Genomic DNA, 27,199 nt, shown 5'->3' on the forward strand with positions numbered 1-27,199 from the left:
TCAGCAATGAAGTGTCCAGGCTTCTTACAGTTGAAGCATCCCTTCTGATCTTCTTTCCTTGAGCTTCTGGAGTTACCCCTTTTGGCGAGAAACTTTCTGTTCTTCTTGGCCAGATATTGAAGTCTGTTTGAGAGCATGGCCATTTCAGCAGCATCTGGTTCAGAATCTGAACTTGACTGTTCTTCCTCTTCAGATTCAACCACTTTGAGAGCTTTTGATGACTTGCCTTTGGATGGAAGAGCTATTGATTTACTCTTCTTAGTAGACTCATGTTCATTAAGACTTAACTCATGAACTTTGAGAGAACTAACAAGATCTTCGACACTTAAAGTGTTTAAATCTTTAGCTTCCTCAATGGCAGTCACCTTGGGTCTCCATCTGGCAGGTAAGCTTTTGAGAATCTTGCTTACATGATCAGAAGCAACATAGCTCTTCTTTAGAATCTGTAGCCCAGAAACTAAGGTTTGAAACCTTGAGTACATCTCCTCAATAGTTTCATCATCCTTCATCTTGAATAGCTCATACTGATGTACAAGCAGAAGAGCCTTTGCTTCTTTGACCTTCTTGCTCCCTTCATAATTTGAACAGAGAGAAGCAAACATAGCTTTAGCAGTGGATTTGTCACTCATCTTCATGTACTCTGCTTTGGGTATGGCAGTGACAAGAGCTCCTCTGATAATATGATGCTTCTTGTAGAGTTTCCTCAGTTCTGGAGTATGTTTCTTTCTATCCACAGCAGCTCCTTCTTCATCAAGGACTAAATCACCAACACCATCTTCCAGAATATCCCATAATTCTTCATCCAGGCTCATGATGTAACTGTAAAAATTGGTCTTCCACCAAGAGAACTCTTCAGCATCTCCATTGAACTTTGGAACTTTTCCAACACTGGTTTTCTTACTATCACTATAATCATGTGAGACATTTTTATAGCTAGTATCACTAGAACCAGAACCATTAGGAGGAGGAGTAGTCATGTTTTTCTCAGATCTTTGACTGTTGCACGGTTAAGTGTTACACAACAGACCAAGGCTCTAGATACCAAATGAAGGTGAGAAAAACACAAGAAGGGGGGGATTGAATTGTGTTTTGAAAAAATTCTTCGTTTCTCCTTAAAACTGAACACACTGATCAGAAGCTAGGTGAGGCAGCTTCTGAAGTGATAATCAGAATCTAAATGCAGCGGAATAAAACAGAGAGAGAGAGAAGAAGAACGACACAAAGCAATTATACTGGTTCCTTCCACAATCCGGAAGTAGTCCAGTCCCCCTTGCACTTCCAAGGAGATTTCACTATGAGTAATATCTGATTACAAATGCTCAAGCACACAAGCAAGAGACTTCCAATGCTCAAGCACACAAGCAAGAGACTTCCTTTGCTCAAGAACACAATCAAGAGACTTCCTGCTCAAGCACAATTGTAAGAGACTTCCTAACTAAACAAAATTACACAGAAAATTGTTTAAGGTTGAACACTTGATATACAATCAGAGGTGCTCACAATACAAATCAGATACAGACTCAATGGACTTAAGAATTTCTAAGATATGACTTTGAGACACAGAAATTCTAAGTGAATGCAGAACAATTTCAGCAGAGGTTTGGTACTTGTGAAAATCTTGTGAGTCTTTCGTTCAGCGTTCTTGCATTAACAATTCTCTAGGTCTTCACTCCTTTATATAGAGGTGTGAAAGAGACGTTGTGAAATTGCCAGCACACCAAAGAGTCGTTGTTGAAGCTTGATCTTTCACCAATGATCTTTTGCCTGATTTGGTTGTTGTCCTATGAAGAACCAATTTGAAATCCATTCCTTATCCAAAGGAACATATATGCAGGCGAGACCGTATTCTGGAGCTGTTTTCTTGTCTTGAAGCGTGGACACAAAACAGAGTAGTCGAGAACGTGGTTGTACAATTCGTACAAAGTACAATGTCAACGCTTTCGTCCAAATTGCAAGCACAAGCCTTCAAATACCTTTGAAATGACCGTTGCAAAACTCCACTAATCCTTTGTTTGTGTTTTCGAATCCAATAGACCGCTTTTGCATTGATAATTCTTCAATTCTTGAATCTTTTGCAAATCCAGTTGAGATTCAGCTTCTGGTGAAATAGCTTCTGATGAGGCAGCTTCTGATGATGCGGCTTCTGATGATGTGACTTCTGCAGCTTCTGATGACGCAGCTTCTGATGATGTGGCTTCTGGACCTCTTGTCTTCAGAAGCACTATTCTTCAGGAGCAGCTTACTTCAGAAGCGCTATTTCTTCAGGAGCAGCTTGACTTCAGGAGCGCTTTGCCTTCAGAATCATCTAAGCTTCATTTTCTTTTGCTCTTTATTTGCTCATTCAGAACCAATGATGATGTAACTTTATAATTATGGTCCTGTACACTTGAACAAATATTAGCTAGTCCAATTTACAATTTTTAATACCTTGTTATCATCAAAACTCTTTAAGGTTCATTGTTAAACACATTTTGTTCCAACAGACCATAACACATGAGCTTTACTATATATACATTGACTATTCAACATATCCAACTCAACTTGAGTGTTCAGGTCACGAAAGTTCCACCCTTTAACCTGTCTAACTCAGATATACCCTTCAGCATGTCCAGCTCAGCTCGACCTTTCAGCATGCTCAGCTCAACTCGTCCCTTCAGCACGTTGAGCTCAGCTCAGCTCGTCCCTTCAGCATGCTCGGCTCAGCTCGTCCCTTCAGCATGAACAGCTCAGCTCGTCCCTTCAGCATGCTTAGCTTAGTTCGTCCCTTCAGCATGGCCAGCTCAACTCGACCCGTCAGCATGCCCAGCTCAACTCGACCCTTCAGCATGCCTTGCTCAACTATACTCTTCAGGTCAACTAGGGCTCCACCTCTTCCTCCCGTTAATGTCCAAGTGAAAGTTGTGGTCCTCATAAGAAATGTTTCATGGTGTGCCACGCATCCTGCACGGACAAGTGACGTAAGCTGCACGTGCTCCAGCTCCATGTGTCATGTACGGATGAGATGCATAGAGGAGTAGCCAATTCTGCTAATGGGCCTGGACATCCATAGAGAGGCCCGTTAGGTCAAGAAAGTGATGACTATAAAAGATAGCACTTAGAAAAGAGTGATTCATTCATTCTAGCCTACACGTTGTATTTTCACCTTAGTCATTTTAGAGTATTCTTAGAGCTCCTCCAGGGACGGATCTGGATTTTCAATACTAGTGGGGCACATTTTTTTGGTCAAATAATTAAATAATATTAAATCTAATAAGAAGTTATATTAAAAATAGTTGTAACAACCACAATTACAAAGAAAATAATCTATTTTCCATTTGTTTAAAATGAAATAAAATCGTATCATTACTAATTTTTCTAAGAACATCTCGTTCTATATAGGTTACAAGAGATGTCAGATGCTCTAGCAGGATACCTGTGCATACGGATGAGTGAGCGCGTTGCGCTTTTTTTTTTGGAAGCAAGTCGCAATTGTATAGAAATTATAAAAAAAAAAGTCTTTGTATTGATATATGAATAAAAATATAGACATGTGTATAAATTAAAAAAAATGGTCCCCGTATTAATATATAAGTTAAAATATAAACACATGTATATTAAAAAAAATAGGTTCTCTTATATGAGTAAAAATATAGACACGTATATAAATTACACAAATAAATATGTCCCCGTATTAATATGAGTAAAAATATAGACGCGTGTATAAACATAAAAAAATTAGGTGTTTGTATTAATATATAAGTAAAAATATACAATGAGCCGATAAAAAAAAATTAAAAAAAAAAGTATTGGACCTGAACTGGTGTGGCACCTACCACACCATGCCTTGTTCAGGTCCGCCGCTGAGCTCCTCATAGGCAGCTCCACTGAATATCTCATCTATTTTAATTCATGTTTACATACGTGAACAATATTCAATAATATAAGTTTCTTCTTTGCCAAGTTTCTCTCCTTTTCTCTCTAATATTCTAGTATTTTCTTCATCTATATCATCATGTTTACGAACTTCATGATTTTGCTTTTGCTCTCTGTATTATACTCAACATCGAATTTGCAGTGTAGAATAGTGAAGGTGGTTGCTACCTGGTGGTTCAAATTTATTATACGAATAATCCTCCCAAGATTTGGCTTCTAATTATTTAAGTAACAATAGCTGGAATATGCCTTATTTCATAATTATATAGGTACATCAGATTCATTACCTATATAAAAAATAAGTAGTCCTGCAGGTGAAATGGAAATGAAAACTGTAACATCTTCAACATATTGTTGTTGAGATATGAGAGGATATGCATTTATAGAGGTAGTTCACCACTATCAGCAATCGCAACCTTGCTCTTGGGAGTTCCACTTTGATTTCCTTCAGCTTCAATCTTGTAAACAACATCCATTCCTGAAAGCACCTTTCCAAAAACAACATGCCTTCCATCCAACCTAACAATAGCAAAAATGCAAAATGAATCACAAGTGATCCTTGATATATCTTTTTTTTTAAAAAAAAAAAAAGCTAAATTAGCCCACCTAAATTGACACCGGAAAGAACCCTTGATATATCTTAAAGTCCTACACAATGATTCCCAATCTGCATAATTGTTAACAGAAACAAAGGTCTTCACAAATTGATGTGTGTAATGTCATGATTAATTAATGGGAGCTTCTATGGTGCAGTCACGAAACTGACTTTTTTGAAAAAGTTAATTTTGATCTTAATGTTTGATTCATTTTTAAATTGTTGATTACTGATTAATGATCAATAGTAATTCATCTAGTAATGCTTGCAACATCTTGGACTTACAGGTACTATTTTATTGTCGGAATCTTTAACATGCAAACAGAGTTGATGATATTATGTGATAGCTAGTCTTAAGTGTTACACTCTGTGGGGTGTTACGCTTATAACAAGGTAGGATAAAATTAGATTAAGTGTAGTCTTGTTAATCTGATGAATTGATGATACTATGATGACTGAACTTTTGATGCCATTGTACAAACAGTGGGGTGTTACTCATTACATTTTTGATGTTATAGTGTTAACTTCACCGAAAAAAGTCATTCTCATGACTTCACCATAGAATTTTCCTTAATTTAATAGCAAAAATGCCAATTAATCATGACTGACTAGTAAAATGATAAATAAACTCATTATTCATTAATATATCTTATAGTCAGGCTACACAATGATTCGCATCTACATACAGGTTAAAGAAAATACAGGTCTTCACAAATTGATGTATGTCATATATCATGATTATGGGAACAATATAATTGAGGTTATCATGCATTACAAATATGCTTTAGTATATTAAATGTTAACAGTGATATTATTTCAATTTGTAAGACCTCATAAGTTCAGAGTTCAGACAGTGATATCAGTATATTTGTTTGTTATTAAGAAATGGAGGAAATGTTATACTAGGCAAACATAACTGAAAAGAAGCAAAATAACAGCATATAATCCACCTGATAAACTTTTTATGTTTTCATAAGTAGACCTACTAGTTACAAGCCAACTAATAGTCTTCGGTTCTTAAATTGAGTAAATTTATTTATTCACTCATTTATGTGTTAAACTTAAGATGATGCACATAAAAAATGATTTAAACAAATACTTTGATCAAATCTGACGACGATTGTGTGCTAAAATTGATTTTAAAGATGTAGAAATGATTATGAATTGTCTCTCAAAAAAAAAAGTTTGACTTTCATAATTAGCTACTATCAAATTTTATTTACTTTGTTGTTGCTTGTTAGATACAATCTTATGTGTTGTGAATTCGTTAAAAATCACACCAATAAAATACTTGATGTGTGGAGCAAATTAATCAAGCAACCAAAACAACATGGGTGACAGATATAAACACAAGCAAAAATAGAAAACAGCGAGAGAAAGAGAGAGAACACACGAAAATTTGTTTATCCAATTCGGTCCAATACTGACATAGTCTGGGGGGAGAGCAGCTCTCCGATCCATTTTAACAATGAGTAACTTTAGAAAAGAGATATTAAAAGGTTACAAGAATTAGTTTTCAAAACTAATTCTACCCAAAGTCCTGAATCTCTTCCCGTGACCAGGAGACTCAACACTAATAGTATTTCTCCAAGGTGAATCAATCACAACCCTAGTGTTTTCTGGCAATAGAAATCTCTATAAACACTAGTTTTGATATTGGCTTTTAAACCCTTTGTTTTCTGGCTCTATGCTCCCTCTATCTCATCTGATACAAGGTCTACATTTATAGTTAAAGCACCGTTGAAAATTTTGAACAAATCCAAGCCCAAAATACATTTATGTTCTTTTTCCTATTGCGCAAAATCGGGCACCGATTTTAGCAAATAGGACCCGAAAATTGTCGTAAGGAAAGGCTGGAACAACACTCAAAATCGGCCACCGATTTGTCCCAATCGGGCCTCAATTTTGCACCCCTTCAAAACTACAATTTTGAGTCATACTGCAATATTATGATCCGTTCTCTTGTTGCTTAAGGTATATTTTTTATAAATAATAGTCATTGTTTATTTTTTTTTGTTTATTGGTTAAATTTACGATTATTTTTTTTAAAATATATATGTGGTTACCTCATAAAAATATTGTTGGCTTCGCTACTGAATCTTTTGATATATATATATATATATATACACACACACACAAAGAATTTTACTTTCTCCTTATATTTAAGTTTAACCACAATCAATTTTATAAAATCAATTCATTCAAAATTGATTTTTGTCGTAGCAGAAGAGTCTCAAAAAATCTTGATCCTAGAAGGTGAAATAAAATATTTTCTGGGATCGACCGGGGAATGAGGATACTATTGGGATGTTGCCAAATCGCTACCGGTGCACATGGGAGCCGACAATTATTAAAAATAGCAAGCTTGATCAGGTAAGATGCTAACATGCTATCAATTGTTCAGTATGCAATTTTTGTACAATTTCACAAACTGCCTAATTGCTCACTCATTAAGCATGCCTCAGGACCATTACCTGCCAATTGTCTCTGTAAGTCTTTGTTTGCGAGTTTGGAGGGAAAGGGAGGGGAAGGCTTGGGAAAAAAAGGAATGAGCAAGTGGAAGAAATAGAGGAAAATGGGAGAGGATGGCTTTGGGGGTTAACTTTTCTTCATAATACAAAACCCCCCTCATTTAGAGGAACTAAAAAATTGTATTGGAGAAGGGTTCTGGGGGGTTATGGATGGTTAATAAGAATTCTTCAAATTTAATTTATGTTGTTATAATATTTTTAAAATTAAAAATAAAGTAATCATATGCATTAATTTATCATTTTCTAAAAAACTACATCCTCCGGTCACTAATATAAGCAAAAGTTTTCATTTTAGATTCATTCATTAAATGATGTATATGGTTTTTATTATAGTTCACATACATCATTTAATGAATGAATCTAAAATGTAAATTTTTGCTTATAATAGTGACCGGATGGTGTACTCTCTTAAAATTTTTGTAAGATTTCTCTATTTTTCTTCATATTTTGCACCCCTCAAAGCCTTTCCTTTCCTTCCCCTCCTAACTCGCAAACAAAGTCTAAGAGTTTTTCATTGGTTCATCTATAAGAAGAGCATCACCGATTGAACCAACGGCTTAGATCAAAGGATTTTGTGTTTCTTGTTGGATAAAGATGTGATTGTACCCTGCATGAATAGTAGTATTAAAGAAAACCAAGTGCTCCCTAAACTCACACCTTCACTCACCATCTTTACTTCCCTTCAACAAATGTTAGCAACCTTATGCTGAAAATTTTAGTTCTATTTATAAAACTTTTAGTAGTAATAATCAGTAAATATAGAATGAAGCAAGTTTTTTTTTTTCAAAGTTCAAACAAGTTTACCAGCTTATATTATATTCATGTATGTTTTTATTTTGTAAACAATCTTATAATTTTCATCTATTTTATTGCATCTATTCCACTTACATCCATAAATTGTTATATACAACTTAGATTGTGGTGTTAAGTAGGTTGTTGTACTAATATATTGTGGTTTAGATGGGATGATAAAATTCATTTCTTAAAGTTGAGAGTTTGTTTTGAACTTTTATTGTGACAATCAAGTCACTGTTGCTTTTAGTCATATTCTAGAACCAAACACACATAAGTTTGCTATTTCCTATAAGCAGTATCGACTCTTTTTTTTTCTACTGAAAGTGGCATCTATTGAATGACACTTGTAATTTTATCCTCGTAGGTATTAATTATATATGATTTTTAACCTAATTTCTATATTTTTTTTTTAAATAATTCTGCAGTTAAGGTTGGTGCTAGTTTTATCTTTTATTAGGTTAATAGGGTCGCAATCCAAGTTCCAATCTACTTGAAAAATGATTCTAACCAACTTGTTGATCTTGTGTATGAAGGAATTTTTTTTTCAAATTACCCTGGTTGCAAAAACAATACTTCAATCTTCACAGTAGTGTGTCTAAGTTGGCACCACCATCCTTTCTCTTAGAAAGGGAGGCATCTTGAAGGACGGTGGTGTTGTCTCAGATGACACTGTGTAAGAATGAAAATGAAATATAATAAATTGGTTAATAATTTTGGAAGTAGTGTATAACCGAGTAATATTTCGTAGGGCAGTTTGAAGAAAAAAATCTCAATAAAAGGCCAACATTTTCATTGCTCGGTTTCTAAAACTTATGTAGTATCGATTATTCTTGTGATTGAGCCTCCTTTTGCATTGGTTCTCATGTCTCACACTATCACCTACTCACAAGCCGTCCTTTCTCATCTGCAAATTTATTATGATTTCATCATCTTTTGTTTTCTCTAGAGACAGACGTATCTGGTTTTTTTTTTAAGATCAAAGTTTTTACTAACCATGTTTATTTCGTATTAGGTATAGAATATTCTAAGTATAGAAAGTACTTTAAAGACACTTGTTAGCATAACGCTTAGTTAATAAAGGATTTTTTTTTCAAATTACCCTAGTTGTGAAAACGGTAATTCAATCTATCATATTTACAAAATTATTATCCAAAATGTCTAGGTTCATTCCATGTCAGTGTCAGTCATCTGATATGGCACCCTCATCCTATCTCTCTCTCTCTCTCTCTCTCTCTCTCTCTCTCTCTCTCTCTCTCTCTCTCTCTCTCTCTCTGAGAACCATTTTGAATGACGATCGTGTCATCTCAAATAGCGCTATGTAAGGATGAAAATGAAACTAGGATGGATAACAATTTTGAAAGTAGGGTATAATCGAGTATTATTTTCAGATGTAGGGTAGTTTGAAGAAAAAATCTTTATAAAGGCCAACTTTTTCATTGCACAGTTTCTAAAACTTATGTACTCTCGGTTATTCTTGTGATCGAGCCTCCTTGGCATTGGTTCTCGTATCTCACGCTATTACCTACTCACAAGCCGTCCTTTCTCGTTTACAAATTTATTATGTTTTCTCTAGAGACACACTTATCTAGTTTTTTTTTTTTAAGACAAAGTTTTTATTGATTTTGTAATAAACACATATTTCATTGATCATGTGTTATGACTCGAATAATGGAAGAAATTATTGGATAATTAATAGTTATTGAGGATAAGGATGGGTTCGAATTTTTTTTTCGTGGTGTTCAGGGTTCGAACCTCGGACTTTGCATACATTACGCATTGTCCTTATCAACTGAAGGATGGTTATTGGGGTAAAAAAATAACTACTTTACTTTGTGGTGGTTTATACGTCTAATACGTGTACTTGTTGGATCCTTTAGGATAGGCTATCTTGCTATATCATGCTCTACCAATTTCAATGTGTAACTACTAGTACTTCTATTGAATGAGAAATATTTACTTGGATACAACCTCACTAAAATTTCGTAGAGAAGGTTGTTAAGAGGATAAAAGGAATCTGGTAAAATGTCTATGAACAGTATCATTTGGAAATTGTTGCATTTCATTGTCTCTTGTTAAATTTTAAGGACCATATGAAATGCTATGGACCAGTGTTTCATAGAATACTTATATACTAAATTTGACTTGTAATCTTTCACTAATAGAATGCTTTTTTCTTTTGTCCCCAGCATTTCTTTAAAACACATTCGTCCAAATTAACCAATATGGATGTACAAATTTTGCACGTCGGATTGAATGCACGTCTAAATTTTGCAAATTCTCCAAACACAAGAATCCTTATAGGAATAAGATTGAATAAAACTTCCTTAAGAAATAAGTGAACCAAAAAACTAAGACGTCAAATAGCAACAAAAGTTACAAAACTTTTGCTTATGTTTTTTGATGAAAATGATCAATTGATCATAATTGTCATTATTCATGACATGATAAACTGAAATGCATATTAATCATGACATGAGCTTGATTAAGTTTGATAGGAGAATATGTCTTCAGAATAAAATTCTTATATGCAATATCTTTTTGTTGTTTTTTCCCACATCTAAACTTCATTTTTTATATCATACCAAATACTTTTTGATAGATGCTAAAAGGGGGAGAGATATATGTGATGAGAGAGTAACATAGGATGTGATGAGAGAGTAACATAGGATGGGGAGAAAACTTCAAGATGATTTAATCAATGAAGAATGTAAAAAATTAACCTCTTGCATACGTTTAGGGGGAGTTTAATTAGAATGATAAGAATTAAACTCTTGCACGTGTTTAGGGGGAGCTTAATTTCATATCTATGAACATTCTTACATTTCTTATTATACACATCCATAAAACTTAAGACTTATTCAAAAGAGGTTTGTCATCATCAAAAAGGGGGAGATTGTTGAAACAAAAATCTTTTTGATGAATGTTTTAATGATAACAAACCTTATGGAATAAACACTAAGTTTTATGAATGATCTACTGATGTTTGCACTTGAGTCTTTTCACAGAGGTTGACAAGAAAGAAGTATCTTACAAGTGCACATATATACTCATTGGAAGAATACCAAAACAGTAGTATCACAAGCTCAAAGAAGATATAAAAAGAATATTGTTTGAATCAAATGAGTGTTAAGTAAAGATTCAACAAGAAGATGAACTTTCTTAGTAATTGATTCATCATTCTCACCACATGGTTTTCAACAATGCCTTAAAGATTCAAGGAAGAAAAGGCATGCCTAAACTAAAACATCTCAAAGATACTCAATGGTCAAGAAACATTGTGTGCAATCACCAAGAGAAATTATGAGATAAATCGCATCACCAACAAAATAATTCAAGGTTAATTAACCAAGAATATATTATCATGGAAAAGAACATTATCAACTCCGATGAAAGAATGTTCTCATGATGAGAATGCATATTACACTCGAAATCAGTCTCATCATTTCATCAAAATGATTACAAATCAACTTTGAAGAGAAACCAATTCATAAATAAATTATTTATTAATTCACTCATTAATGATATTGGTTGGAGAAATATCAAAGAAGAAAATTCATGATCATATGCTTGGAGATTCTATCATAAAAGACTTATGATGGTCCAAGAATATTCCATCACTATTCAAGATATGATTTGGGAGAATAGAAATCAATCAAATGAATTTTGACTTTGAGAAAGGTCTCTCATGTTCCTAAAAAGAACATTCTGGTCATAGAAAGTGAAGAGGACATCCTCGTTTATTATTTTAAGGATTACAAACTTATCTATTTTATTTTTCCTTGTTACCTACTAATGATTTTTTGTGAGAAATTGTTTCATAAGAATAATCTCAAGAATGATCTCGACACATAAACTTCTCCATAAGCCATTCACGTACAAAAGAACAAGCATGGACTTTTTTGTTGGAAAGCATTAAATCATAAGGATCAAGAATTTAAGAAGAAGATTGTCTTACCACTTTAAGGAATATACTAGGAATTAAATTGGACACATAAATGGCCCTTAAAAGTGTTTGGACCTATTAAAGGAAAAGTACCACATATTATATTATCTAAGTGACAAAGCAAATATGTCATGGAGTGACATAATCACATGACTTCATCAATGATATTTCTCATGAGCTGGCTTACGAGACACAACTTGCAACAGCTTGCAAGAATTAAAGAAACGTGTGCCTTTTCCTCAAGCAAGCATTAGACTCTCTCAAGATCAATCTTCATGTACAAAACAACATATGTGCGGCCAGCCAAGGTTTTGGAGCGCCAAAATACAATTTTAATTAAAGCAAGCAGCTGGAAATTTATGTGGACAGCAAGCATCTCAAGTCTCTATAAATAAAGGAAGGCTTACAAGTCCAAAACCAAGAACTTACAATACAAAGCAATCATCTCTCAAGTGCAAATATTATTCACTTACAAAGTTCTTCACAAACAAAACAAACTCCAACTCTCTCAATATATCTTTGATCAACATCAAGAGTTTGTTCATCGAAATCTCAAACAAGAGTTGAGAAGCCTTTAAGGCTAAGAGATTGATTTTAACCATAATCCACTTTTTAAAGTGCAAATATCATGATCTCTTCATCTATAACACACTCCAGCTCATAACAGATTTGTGGATCACATATTGTGAGTGTGTTCTTATCATCATACCCTCAAACAAGAGTTGAGCGTAAATTCGATCCCAAACCAATCTCTCATACAAAGTGTATTGTAATTCTTAAATCTATCCGTAACGATAGTTTGAGAAAGAATTGTAACAACCTTTCTTGTGCGAAAGCAAAGAATTGTAGAAGTCTGCTGAGGTTGATAATACAGGGTGTAACAGACTGATCTGGTGTGATCAAGACCTTATAGTGCTAGTCAGAAGTTTCTGTTAGCAAGACAACTATAGTGGATAATCTCACACGAGGTGTGGGGACTGGAAGTAGCCGGTTTTGGTGAACCAGGATAATTCTCCTGTGTTATTCTTCTTCCCTTTCTCTTTTATTTAAAGCTACACAATATACACACAATATCACACTCATATTAATATTTATTAATCTCCAGAATATTCTGGTCCTAATTAATCATAACCAAATTAATCCAGAGTTCTCTGGTCCAAAATTAATCATTAATATTGTTGTATTATTTTATTCAATATTAACTGTCTCCAGAACATTCTGGTCCAAGATAAAACAACTGCATAAATATTTAACTAAAGTTTAAATTCAGCTTATAATATTGTTTTATCATTCTGTCTTATATTAATTATTCTCCAGAACATTCTGGTCCATGTTAAAATAACTTTATATTTTAACTTAATATTGTTTTATCATTCTGCTTTTATATTAATCATTCTCCAGAACATTCTGGTCCTTGATAAAATAGTTTTCACATTTTATCTTAATATCATTTTTCTCATTCGACTTACATAATCATTCTCCAGAACATTCTGGTCCTTGACAAAACTATTTAATCATTTAAGGTTTATTTAATCCGGAACATTCTGGTCGTGTATAAATCAATTGTTATATATCTAATACTCTAATCTTGTTAGACTAACATTTACCAAGAACCTTCTTGAGTATATATACTTATTTAAGTTGCAGGACTAAATTTTAAAAGGGTCACAATTCAAACCCCCCCTTTCTTGTGACTATTTCTTCCACTTCAATTGGCATCAGAGCCTGCCTCTAAGGTTTGAGCACTTAACAGTGTAAGAGGAAAAGATTCGGGAAGAAGTGATGTCAAAACTTTCAAATCAAAGTTCATGCCGTAAATGGAACGGGCTCGTCCATTTAAAAACTAAAGAACAAAGAAGATTCTTTTCTAAAAAGAAATCTATGATGGCAACTCGAGTTAACGTTGATAACTCAAAAATAAAAGAAGAAACCAACATGTTTCTAATAGCACACAAGGAAAATGAAAAGGTAACAACTTTTGAACCTTGCATTTATGCACAAAAATGGAAGACGATTTTGATAATCTTCTATATGATTCAAACATTCTATCTGAGAAATGTATTTTATTAAAAGAACACATTTCTGAGATAAATAAAGAAAAAGAGAAACTACAAATCTTGAATGATAAATATCTTCAAACTATTCAAGAATTGCAGAAATCTCATTTTAGAATGTCTGAACAACAAAAGATTCTCAATGAGAAAAATCTCGAAAATTATCCTTCAGAACGTTCTGGAACTCATGACGATAATTTAATTATAAAAATAGAAGTTGATAAATTGCAAAATGGTTTAACCAAGTTTGTAAAATCTACTAAAGCCTCTCAAAAGATCATTGGATCTGAAATGGGGATATTTCACAAAGTTGATTTAAACTTCAAAACTTCTCCAAAACAAAAACTTTATGAAAACCTTTTTGAATCAAAAAGGAAGGATGATAAAATCAAAAAAGGATGTTCATATTGTAATAAATATGGACACCTTCATTCAAATTGTTATCATAAGAAAAAATTTGAGAAAGTTAAAAAAGAAGGTTCTTATAAATTTAATCATCCTAGATCAGAACGTTCTTGTATGGAAAAGGTTGAGAAGGTTAGAACAAAATGTTTTTATTGCAACAAATATGGTCATCTTGAATCATTTTGTTATCATAAGAAAAAACTTGAAAAGATTATATTTGAAAAGTCTTTTCATAAAAGATTTGAATCATCTTTTCACATTAAATCACAATGGTATCAAAAGGTTGAGATTGGTAGAAAAATATGTTCTTCTTACAACAAATCTGATCATCTTAAATCAGAATGTGATCGTAAGAAAAATTCTCTTGAAAAGATAAACACTAACCTCCAAGGACCCAAATCACTATGGGTACCAAAATCATTACCAATTTGTGATGCAGGAATATCTTCTAAAGTTCTAGGGAAAGCCTTGATTCTTGGAAAATTGATGCTCAAGAAATTAGTTTGGAGATCAAAATAATAATGATTCTCAAACTTAATACTCGTGACAAAAATCATTAACTTGGTTATTTGAAATATTTGATGCTCACACACCCACAATTTTACACATGCTCTTTCACTTATAATCTTATTTGCTTATTACCTTATTTGTGGTGTTTTTAACTTTATAATTTAATGGCAGTTTAATTAAGTAAAAATTAAATAAAATCTGTTATATGCATGTTTGAAATATAACATCAACTATTAGTGTCATAGTTTTATAAAATTGGTTGTGATGTTATAAAATGTTATTGACATTAGTTGTTAGGAATATGTGTGTCCATTTTGTACTTTTATATGGCAGGGCTTAAATTGTTTGTGAAAAAGAGAACGTAAAAACTAAAATAAAATTCTACATACCTTTTCTTAAGACTGATTGAATTTATTTATTTTATGTCATGTATTCTAGTTTATTTTGAGATAGCTAAAAAGTATCTCATAATCAAATTACATATGTGAAAACCTATGAATTTTCATATCTATGTCATTCATTAAAAATTAATAATTTATGATAGAGTGTTGGTATTGTATGCATACATTTTAAACCACTTAGTAATAACAATGCACTCACATCTAGAGTTTTTCAAAAACAAATCCTATGTATGAAATAGTGTAATTAAGATATCTTTGTATTTCTCTTGTACAAAAAAAGTATATTTATGTCACTAACCATGCAGCTTAACTACACTCGTTTGTGCACATTATAAGTACAAGTACAATCCTCACCACACACATAAATTTCACTCAAAAGAATTTGCAAGATTAGGCTATACTTTTGATCCGAAAATCATCTCTATGATCTTTACTACTTCTATGTCAAAGTACAAAATATTTCTATTTGATATAAGAAAATGTCTCTCAAGATTTTGTTTTGAAAATAACTAAATATGTGAAGTTTGTGTTCCAGGAAAATTAGTCAAGAGTAATTCTCTTTTCAAAGAAATTAATTAAAACTCTCTTGAATTTCTTCACGTAAATTTATTTGGGATCTTATCAAAACTACAAGTCTTATGGCTTTGTAATAGATAAGTATTATCCAAAAATCATTTGAGTTTAATTTTAAAAGCTTAAGGATGATTCCTTAAAATCGTTTCAAATTCTTTTATTAAAAAGTTCCAAATGAAAAACCTCAAATTTCATTTATGTAAGGAATGATCATAAAATTATCTTTGACATGAGTTATCTTGTTCAAGAAAACTTTCAATCAAAATTAGAGTGTTTGAAAAGTATTATAAATATTTTTGGAGAACAACCATGAACAATGCATCTTTGTGTTTTTCACTTTATTTTATCCAAAACTTATCAAGGTTGATCCTAAGTCATGATTTCATGATCAAGTTCTAAAAAATCTATTTGAAAGAGCTTACATGAGAAATAGTAGAACAAAAATTATTCTTATGAGAAAGTTGATCATTCTAAAGAAGGAGAAGAAGATAAAAGCTATTAATGTTCAACCTGCTTCAAAAGGTTATGCTTATTGATGCTTGAAACTCTCCATCCAAAAAGGAAAAGGTATGAGAAAGAAAAACATGTCATTCTCATTGAATTAATCTCAAAGAAAAGTCATCCAAAAAGGTACACTTATTTATAAACTTTATAATACTTGCAAATTGATATGCAATGTTATGTTATGAATGATTGGATGCTCTAGATATGCACGATAAAATTACTTCAAAATAGGTGTGACTTCAAACCTTAATTAATTAATTTTTGTGATGTCTAATATATGCTTAAGTCTAATTCCTAGCCTAAATGCAATAAATCTTTCAATATTGTTTCTACTCCTTTCATAAAGATATGATATCCATAAAAATCTTTATAAATCATATTTGATGATTTAAATTGTTGCATTATATTTTATGTTTGATGAAGACGTGTTAAGAATGCATTTAATATGAATTTGTGCGTTCTAAATTGGACAAGGAGTTGGTGTTGTGTCAAGAACAACTTTTGTATAATACTCTTTATTTTCACACTCATCTCTTATGGAATATCTTGATGAATATTAAATGTTTCAATATCATTTTGACGAAATTCATCTCTTGACATTCTTAAATGAAATTATTTTGATGTTCTTAAAATACATTTCTAAATAAGTTATTGTCATAAAATCCAACTTGAATCATTTTCATTTTTAATGGTTCATTTAAAAATTGGTTCCTAAATGACATGTGATGATAGACCTTAGAATTGGATCATAAAAATATTTTAATTGTATATTTCATAATGGTCTGAAATTTGATGGTGTTTATGAAATTTATTCTAGTTTATTCATCAATATATTCATTTCTTGATTCTCAAGTGATATATGTTGAATATGAGCTTTACAAATATTTTAATATGAATTATGAAAATTTTATTCTCCAATCATGTTTTTAAATGGATCCTAGTTTAGGATTTATCTCTGAAATATTTTCAAGAGAAACATACTAATTGTTCATATGTTCTTGAACTTTTTAAAGTATCGAGAATGTTCTCGTCACAATGATCAATTAAAATTTTGCACGAAAAAGCCAAAAGAATTAACACTTGTGTAACTTCAGTTTGGCAATGTTTTAAATATATATATTGATTGCATTATTGATCAATATCTTTCTATGTCAATGTCTTGATGTATGCTTATTCTTGATCATGACATGAATACTCTAAAAGTAAATGAGTTAGTCTCTCAATCATAATGCATAATAGACTTGAGATTCAATACAAGAAAAATATCAAAATATCATGCTTTTGATAATTAAAATACAAATCATATGTTGTTCTTACACAAGTATGATATTTAAATATGTATATTCATGAATTGATTTATGATATTTGTCTAAAAATCATGCTTCAATTTCTTTTGAAATGAATATTCTAATTTAAGATTTATTGTTGAAGAATTTCATCAAAGAAGTCTATAATTGTTTTATATGAGAATGTTTTATGTGATTCAAAATTGTTCTAAGAAAGAAAAGATTTGCATATTTTGTACCTAAACTAATATCGAACATGTCCATGACATGAAAATTTAGTTTAAACATTGTTGAATGTCTATCTTGCTGCACTTGCAAAACATTGAAGACATAAATAGAGATGTATACATCAATGGTGTATCACTATATGTTTGTGCATAAATATGTTGCATAAATACTTCTCTTCAAACCCATCTCATGTGTTTAGAATCCTTTTATGCATGATAACTTGAAAGATAAGTATCTAAGAGAACTCACACTTGCACAGATACAAATAAATTTAATCATATACTTGATTGAGAACTTGTGTGTCTTTCAAATTATTGTGAATTACATGTGATAGATTTTCATCAGAATGAGCAAAGACTCTTCTATAGATTTATCATTTAAAGAACTCAATATCTTAAGAGAGAATTTTTTTGACATTGTGTCAAATGACTCTGATTTTATTGCTTCCACCAAATGAAGTATTTTCTCTCGTTTAAAATTTTTTTTTGATGAAAATGATCAATTGATCATAATTGTCATTATTCATGACATGATAAACTGAAATGCATATTAATCATGACATGAGCTTGATTAAGTTTGATAGGAGAATATGTCTTCAGAATAAAATTCTTATATGCAATATCTTTTTGTTGTTTTTTCCCACATCTAAACTTCATTTTTTATATCATACCAAATACTTTTTGATAGATGCTAAAAGGGGGAGAGATATATGTGATGAGAGAGTAACATAGGATGTGATGAGAGAGTAACATAGGATGGGGAGAAAACTCCAAGATGATTTAATCAATGAAGAATGTAAAAAATTAACCTCTTGCATACGTTTAGGGGGAGTTTAATTAGAATGATAAGAATTAAACTCTTGCACGTGTTTAGGGGGAGCTTAATTTCATATCTATGAACATTCTTACATTTCTTATTATACACATCCATAAAACTTAAGACTTATTCAAAAGAGGTTTGTCATCATCAAAAAGGGGGAGATTGTTGAAACAAAAATCTTTTTGATGAATGTTTTAATGATAACAAACCTTATGGAATAAACACTAAGTTTTATGAATGATCTACTGATGTTTGCACTTGAGTCTTTTCACAGAGGTTGACAAGAAAGAAGTATCTTACAAGTGCACATATATACTCATTGGAAGAATACCAAAACAGTAGTATCACAAGCTCAAAGAAGATATAAAAAGAATATTGTTTGAATCAAATGAGTGTTAAGTAAAGATTCAACAAGAAGATGAACTTTCTTAGTAATTGATTCATCATTCTCACCACATGGTTTTCAACAATGCCTTAAAGATTCAAGGAAGAAAAGGCATGCCTAAACTAAAACATCTCAAAGATACTCAATGGTCAAGAAACATTGTGTGCAATCACCAAGAGAAATTATGAGATAAATCGCATCACCAACAAAATAATTCAAGGTTAATTAACCAAGAATATATTATCATGGAAAAGAACATTATCAACTCCGATGAAAGAATGTTCTCATGATGAGAATGCATATTACACTCGAAATCAGTCTCATCATTTCATCAAAATGATTACAAATCAACTTTGAAGAGAAACCAATTCATAAATAAATTATTTATTAATTCACTCATTAATGATATTGGTTGGAGAAATATCAAAGAAGAAAATTCATGATCATATGCTTGGAGATTCTATCATAAAAGACTTATGATGGTCCAAGAATATTCCATCACTATTCAAGATATGATTTGGGAGAATAGAAATCAATCAAATGAATTTTGACTTTGAGAAAGGTCTCTCATGTTCCTAAAAAGAACATTCTGGTCATAGAAAGTGAAGAGGACATCCTCGTTTATTATTTTAAGGATTACAAACTTATCTATTTTATTTTTCCTTGTTACCTACTAATGATTTTTTGTGAGAAATTGTTTCATAAGAATAATCTCAAGAATGATCTCGACACATAAACTTCTCCATAAGCCATTCACGTACAAAAGAACAAGCATGGACTTTTTTGTTGGAAAGCATTAAATCATAAGGATCAAGAATTTAAGAAGAAGATTGTCTTACCACTTTAAGGAATATACTAGGAATTAAATTGGACACATAAATGGCCCTTAAAAGTGTTTGGACCTATTAAAGGAAAAGTACCACATATTATATTATCTAAGTGACAAAGCAAATATGTCATGGAGTGACATAATCACATGACTTCATCAATGATATTTCTCATGAGCTGGCTTACGAGACACAACTTGCAACAGCTTGCAAGAATTAAAGAAACGTGTGCCTTTTCCTCAAGCAAGCATTAGACTCTCTCAAGATCAATCTTCATGTACAAAACAACATATGTGCGGCCAGCCAAGGTTTTGGAGCGCCAAAATACAATTTGAATTAAAGCAAGCAGCTGGAAATTTATGTGGACAGCAAGCATCTCAAGTCTCTATAAATAAAGGAAGGCTTACAAGTCCAAAACCAAGAACTTACAATACAAAGCAATCATCTCTCAAGTGCAAATATTATTCACTTACAAAGTTCTTCACAAACAAAACAAACTCCAACTCTCTCAATATATCTTTGATCAACATCAAGAGTTTGTTCATCGAAATCTCAAACAAGAGTTGAGAAGCCTTTAAGGCTAAGAGATTGATTTTAACCATAATCCACTTTTTAAAGTGCAAATATCATGATCTCTTCATCTATAACACACTCCAGCTCATAACAGATTTGTGGATCACATATTGTGAGTGTGTTCTTATCATCATACCCTCAAACAAGAGTTGAGCGTAAATTCGATCCCAAACCAATCTCTCATACAAAGTGTATTGTAATTCTTAAATCTATCCGTAACGATAGTTTGAGAAAGAATTGTAACAACCTTTCTTGTGCGAAAGCAAAGAATTGTAGAAGTCTGCTGAGGTTGATAATACAGGGTGTAACAGACTGATCTGGTGTGATCAAGACCTTATAGTGCTAGTCAGAAGTTTCTGTTAGCAAGACAACTATAGTGGATAATCTCACACGAGGTGTGGGGACTGGAAGTAGCCGGTTTTGGTGAACCAGGATAATTCTCCTGTGTTATTCTTCTTCCCTTTCTCTTTTATTTAAAGCTACACAATATACACACAATATCACACTCATATTAATATTTATTAATCTCCAGAATATTCTGGTCCTAATTAATCATAACCAAATTAATCCAGAGTTCTCTGGTCCAAAATTAATCATTAATATTGTTGTATTATTTTATTCAATATTAACTGTCTCCAGAACATTCTGGTCCAAGATAAAACAACTGCATAAATATTTAACTAAAGTTTAAATTCAGCTTATAATATTGTTTTATCATTCTGTCTTATATTAATTATTCTCCAGAACATTCTGGTCCATGTTAAAATAACTTTATATTTTAACTTAATATTGTTTTATCATTCTGCTTTTATATTAATCATTCTCCAGAACATTCTGGTCCTTGATAAAATAGTTTTCACATTTTATCTTAATATCATTTTTCTCATTCGACTTACATAATCATTCTCCAGAACATTCTGGTCCTTGACAAAACTATTTAATCATTTAAGGTTTATTTAATCCGGAACATTCTGGTCGTGTATAAATCAATTGTTATATATCTAATACTCTAATCTTGTTAGACTAACATTTACCAAGAACCTTCTTGAGTATATATACTTATTTAAGTTGCAGGACTAAATTTTAAAAAGGTCACAATTCAAACCCCCCCTTTCTTGTGACTATTTCTTCCACTTCAATTCTCCATACACATTTTTTATTTGTTTAAAATGTTATTCCCACAAAATTCAATTGTACTCCCTCCGGACACATTTATAAGCAAAAAATGACTTTTTAGATACATTGAATAATGAATGTATCCGGTCACATTTATAGGTTAGATACATTAATCATTAGATGTATCTAAAAAGTTGTTTTTTTGCTTATAAATGTGACCAGAGGGGGTACATATTTAAAATTATGACAACCCTTACAAATCTTTCAAAAAAAAAATATTGTGTCAGCCCTCATTTTGTGTTTGAAATTAGAGAAGTCGTTTGAGTTTTTCTAAGAGAGGTGAGAGAGAGAGAGAAGAGAGGAGGGAGAGAGAGAGAGAGAGAGAGAGAGAGAAAGAGAGAGAATGGAGAGATAGAGAGACGAAGAGAGAAAGGAGAGAGGGGGGAGGGGAGAGAGAGAGAAGGGAGAAGAAACAGATAGTAACTTTTAAATGAAAAACAATCCCAAGAAATCTCATCTTTTCATGAAAGACTTTTTCTTGTTAAAATTACACTACAAAATCCCACAAAATCCATCAAAATCCAATTTATTAAACAATCCTTCGAAATTTGAATGATTTTGAATACCATGAGACTTTTTTTAAGTGATGAAAAATCTTGATTGAATACCTCAAGACTTTTTTAAAATGACAAAGAGTCTTGATTGAATACCACAAGACTTTTTTTAAGTTGCAAAAAGTCTTGATTGAATACCACAAAACTTTTTCATAATTAAAAAGTCTTTTAAAATCCCATAGAATCCTGATCCAATACATCCCCCTAAATATGAATTTTTTAAAACGACAAAAGTTAAAGATAAAACTAACAAAATCTAGACGTAGAAATCAAATTTTGCGACAATTTTTTGCAGAGGAACTTTTAGTGATGTTCTTAACATGTATGCAAAAAATTGTTCAAAAACTCAAGAGTTTATGATATCAGTGGGACATATAAGCAAATTAACACAAGCACACTAACATGGAGAGAACAGAGGAGAGACTTTATATTTTGAACTCTTATATTTCATTAACACAAGCACACTAACATGGAGAGAACAGAGGAGAGACTTTATATTTTGAACTCTTATATTTCATTCATAAAACTTGATATGTTACAATGGTACAAGCATGGCCTTTTATAGGCAAAATACTAAGACTATTCTTAATGATTAAGCATACTTAGCTTCCAAGTAATTATACAAACATAAGACACCTAGTATCCATGTGTTGCTCTTTATACAACTCTTAAATGTTAAGTAAACTTAATGGACAAGTAAGTTACTAATAGCTAAGTATTAGTGTTCAATTCAAACTTTGCAAATTAAGTGGCAATCTTATCTCATAAGCCACATCATGTTTCTAAAATCTTCTAGATTATGCTTGATTTAATTTTCTAACAGTTTACGCATAAATTAAACAAATTTGAATGAAGTATGGACTAATACTGAGTGCAGAAATTTTTTCTAGGGACTAAAAGAACTATTAAAATTAAGTAAGGACTAAACGTAAAAAGTCACAATTCTATAGGGACCAAAAACATATTTAACCCATTTTATAAAATCAATTCTTTCAAAAAAAATATTTTTGGTACAACTTTCAAAAATTTATTTTATCACAGCGGAACCAAACACAGTCTCAAATAATCTTTGATCCTAGAAGGTGAAATAAAATATTTAATGTAGATACTATTGGGATGTTACCAAATCACTACTTGTTAGCACCAGTGCACATGGGGAGCCAAGAGTAATCCCAAAGGGTAAGCTTAAGCAGGTAAGATGCTAATATACTTTCAATTGTTCAGTATGCAGTTTTTGCATAATTTTGCAAACTGCCTAATTTCTCACACAGTAAGCATGTTGGATAAATATCACACAGGATTTTGTATTTCTTGTTGGATAAAGATGTAATTATACCCTGCATGAATAGTAGTATTAAAGAAAATCAGATGCTCCCTAAACTCACACCCTCACTCTCTATCTTTACTTCCCTTCAACAAATGATAGCAACCTTACGCTGAAAGTTTTATTTCCTTCTTTAGTTCTATTTATAAAACTTTTAGTAGTAATAATCAGTATGTATAGAATGAAGCAAGTTTTTTTTCAAAGGTCAAACAAGTTTACCAGCTTATATTATATTCATGTATGTTTGTATTTTGTAAACAATCTTATAATTTTCATGTATTTTATTGCATCTATTCCACTTACATCCATAAATTGTTATATACAACTTAAGATTGTGGTGTTAAGTAGGTTGTGTTGTGTGCAAGTGTGAGTTATATGTCCCACATCGGATAAAAAAGTAAAGGTTGAACACCTTATAAGTAAGAGGGCCCATAAACTCGTTGCCTTAAGGTTTTGGGTAGGAGTGTGACGTCTCTCTCACTTCTCTCACTTGTGCGGTTGTTCTAGCCTCGTTGTGGACCGTCCCCTGGCTCCCCTCACTGATCCAATTGATCCATCCAAATTCAACAATTCGTTCTCCCCTCACTGATCGTTCTCCCCTCTCTGATCCAATTGATCATCGTTCTCCCCTCACTGATCCAATTGATCCATCCAAATTTTCGTTCATTGTTGAATTTGGATGGATCAATTGGATCAGTGAGGGGAGCCAGGGGACGGTCCACAATTTCGTTCATTGTTGAATTTGGATGGATCAATTGGATCAGTGAGAAAATTTGGATGGATCAATTGGATCAGTGAGGGGAGAACGATCAGTGAGGGGAGAACGAATTGTTGAATTTGGATGGATCAATTGGATCAGTGAGGGGAGCCAGGGGACGGTCCACTCCCCTCACTGATCGTTCTCCCCTCACTGATCCAATTGATCCATCCAAATTTTCGTTCATTGTTGAATTTGGATGGATCAATTGGATCAGTGAGGGGAGCCAGGGGACGGTCCACAATTGATCCATCCAAATTTTCGTTCGTTCAATAAAATAAAACTCTTCATCCAATTGATCCATCCAATTCATTTTCGTTCGTTCAACAATTCGTTCAATAAAATAAAACTCTTCATCCAATTCATTTTCAAATAAAACTCTTCATCCAATTGATCCATCCAATTCATTTTCGATCCATCCAAATTTTCGTTCGTTCAATGAACGAAAATTTGGATGGATCAATTGGATCAGTGAGGGGAGAACGAATTGTTGAATTTGGATGGATCAATTGGATCAGTGAGGGGAGCCAGGGGACGGTCCACAATTGATCCATCCAAATTTTCGTTCGTTCAATAAAATAAAACTCTTCATCCAATTGATCCATCCAATTCATTTTCGTTCGTTCAACAATTCGTTCAATAAAATAAAACTCTTCATCCAATTGATCCATCCAATTCATTTTCAAATAAAACTCTTCATCCAATTGATCCATCCAATTCATTTTCGTTCGTTCAACAATTCGTTCAATAAAATAAAACTCTTCATCCAATTGATCCATCCAATTCATTTTCGTTCGTTCAACAATCCGTTCAATAAAATAAAACTCTTCATTTTCGTTCAATAAAACTCTTCATTTATCCGGATCCAATTGTGGACCGTCATCCGGATCCAATTGTGGACCGTCCCCTGGATCAGTGAGATGGAGACCGTCATCCGGATCCAATTGTGGACCATCCCCTGGATCAGTGAGATGGATCAGTGAGATCAGTGAGGGGAGCCAGGGACGGTCCACAATTGGATCCATCCAATTCCTGATCCAATTCCTCACTGATCCAATTGATCCATCCAATTCATTTTCGTTCGTTCAACAATTCGTTCAATAAAACTCTTCATTTTCGTTCAATAAAACTCTTCATTTATATTTATATTGTGGCAATGGTTTAGGTGGGATGATAAACTTTATTTAGTTGAGATTTGTTTTGAACTTTTATTGTGAGAATCAAAGCACTCTTGCTTTAGTTGAGATTTGTTTTGAACTTTTATTGTGAGAATCAAGGCACTCTTGCTTTTAGTCATATTCTAGAACCAAACACACATAGCTTTGCTATTTCCAATAAGCAGTATCGACTCTTTTTTTTTTTTTTTTACTGAAAGTGGTATCTATTGAATGACACTTGTAATTTTTTCCTCTTACGTATTATGATTTTTAACCTAATTTCTACATTTTTTTTTAAATAATTCTGCAGTTAAGGTTGGTGCTAGTTTTATCTTTAATTAGATTAATAGGGTCGCAATCCAAGTTCCAATCTCTACTTGAAAGATGATTCGAACCAACTTGTTAATCTTGTGTAACTAGTTAATAAAGGACTTTTTTTCAAATTACCTGGTTGTGAAAACGATACTTCAATCTATCATATTTACAAAATTATTATCCAAGATATCTAGTTTCATTTCTTCACTGTAGTGTGTCTGACTTTGCATCACCATCTTTTCTCTCAAAAAGGGAGGCATCTTCAAGGACAGTGGTGTTGTGTCAGATGCATTACGTGTAAGAATGAAGATGAAATATAATAAATTGGTTAATATTTTTGGAAGTAGTGTATAACCGAGTAATATTTTGTAGGGTAGTTTGAAGAAAAAATCTCAATAAAGACCAACTTTTTCATTGCTCGGTTTCTAAAACTTATGTAGTATCGATTATTCTTGTGATTGAGCCTCCTTTTGCATTGGATCTCATATCTCACACTATCACCTACTCACAAGCCGTCCTTTCTCGTCTGCAAATTTATTATGATTTCATTATCTTTTGTTTTCTCTAGGAACACACTTATCTGGTTTTTTTTCTTTTTTAAGATCAAAGTTTTTATTAACCATGTTTATTTCGTATTAAGTATATAATATTCTAAGCATACAATGTACTTTAAAGACACTTGTTAGCATAACGCTTAGTTAATAAAGGAATTTTTTTTCAAATTACCCTAGTTGTGAAAACGATAATTCAAAATCCATCATATTTACAAAATTATTATCCAAAATGTCTAGGTTCATTCCATGTCAATGTCAGTCGTCTGATATGGCACCCTCATTCTCTCTCTCTCTCTCTCTCTCTCTCTCTCTCTCTCTCTCTCTCTCTCTCTCTCTCTCTCTCTCTCTCTCTCTCTCTCTCTCTCTCTCTCTCTCTCTCTCTCTGAGAGAACCATTTTGAATGACGGTGGTGTCGTCTCAGATAGCGCTATGTAAGGATGAAAATGAAACTAGGATGGATAATAATTTTGAAAGTAGGGTATAACCGAGTATAATTTTCAGATGTAGGGCAGTTTGAAGAAAAAATCTTTATAAAGGCCAACTTTTTTCATTGCTCAGTTTCTAAAACTTAAACACATATTTCATTGATCATGTATTATGACTCAAATATTGGAAAAAATTATTGGATAATTAATAGCTTTTGAGGATAAGGATGGGCTCGAAAATTGTTTGTCGTGAGGTACATAGTACCATTTTTTTCCAAAAAATTGTTCGAAAATTAACAATTTTTGAATGGGTTCGAAAAAGGTGCTTATAAAAAGTGAAGGACGGTTATTGGGGGTAAAAAATTAACTACTTTACTTTGTAGACGGTCTAATACGTGTACTTGTTGGATTCTATAGGATTATCTTGTTATATCATGCTCTAACAATTTCATTGTGTAACTACTATTGAATGAGAAAGATTTACTTGGATACAACCTCACACTAAAATTTCATAGAGAAGGTTGTTAAGAGGATAAAAGGAATCTGGTAAAATGTCTATTAACAGTATCATTTGGAAATTGTTGCATTTCATTGTC

At 32.2% G+C, this 27,199-nt stretch overlaps 1 protein-coding gene across 1 annotated transcript in view; it reads right to left on the bottom strand.

Moving 5' to 3' along the window:
• Positions 1-4,204: 4,204 nt before the first annotated feature.
• LOC146939012 (peptidyl-prolyl cis-trans isomerase CYP20-1) overlaps positions 4,205-27,199 on the bottom strand; it is a 28,205-nt gene continuing 5,210 nt past the window's right edge. The window contains exon 7 of the mRNA XM_085752835.1: positions 4,205-4,431. Within this exon, the coding sequence (XP_085608961.1) occupies positions 4,293-4,431 (139 nt within the window). The 3' untranslated portion in view covers positions 4,205-4,292. The remainder of the gene's footprint in view (positions 4,432-27,199) is intronic.

This window comes from Medicago sativa, chromosome 3 (assembly GCF_051527215.1).
Source record: "Medicago sativa cultivar Bolivia chromosome 3, Bolivia_mono, whole genome shotgun sequence".
Lineage (NCBI taxonomy): Eukaryota > Viridiplantae > Streptophyta > Magnoliopsida > Fabales > Fabaceae > Medicago > Medicago sativa.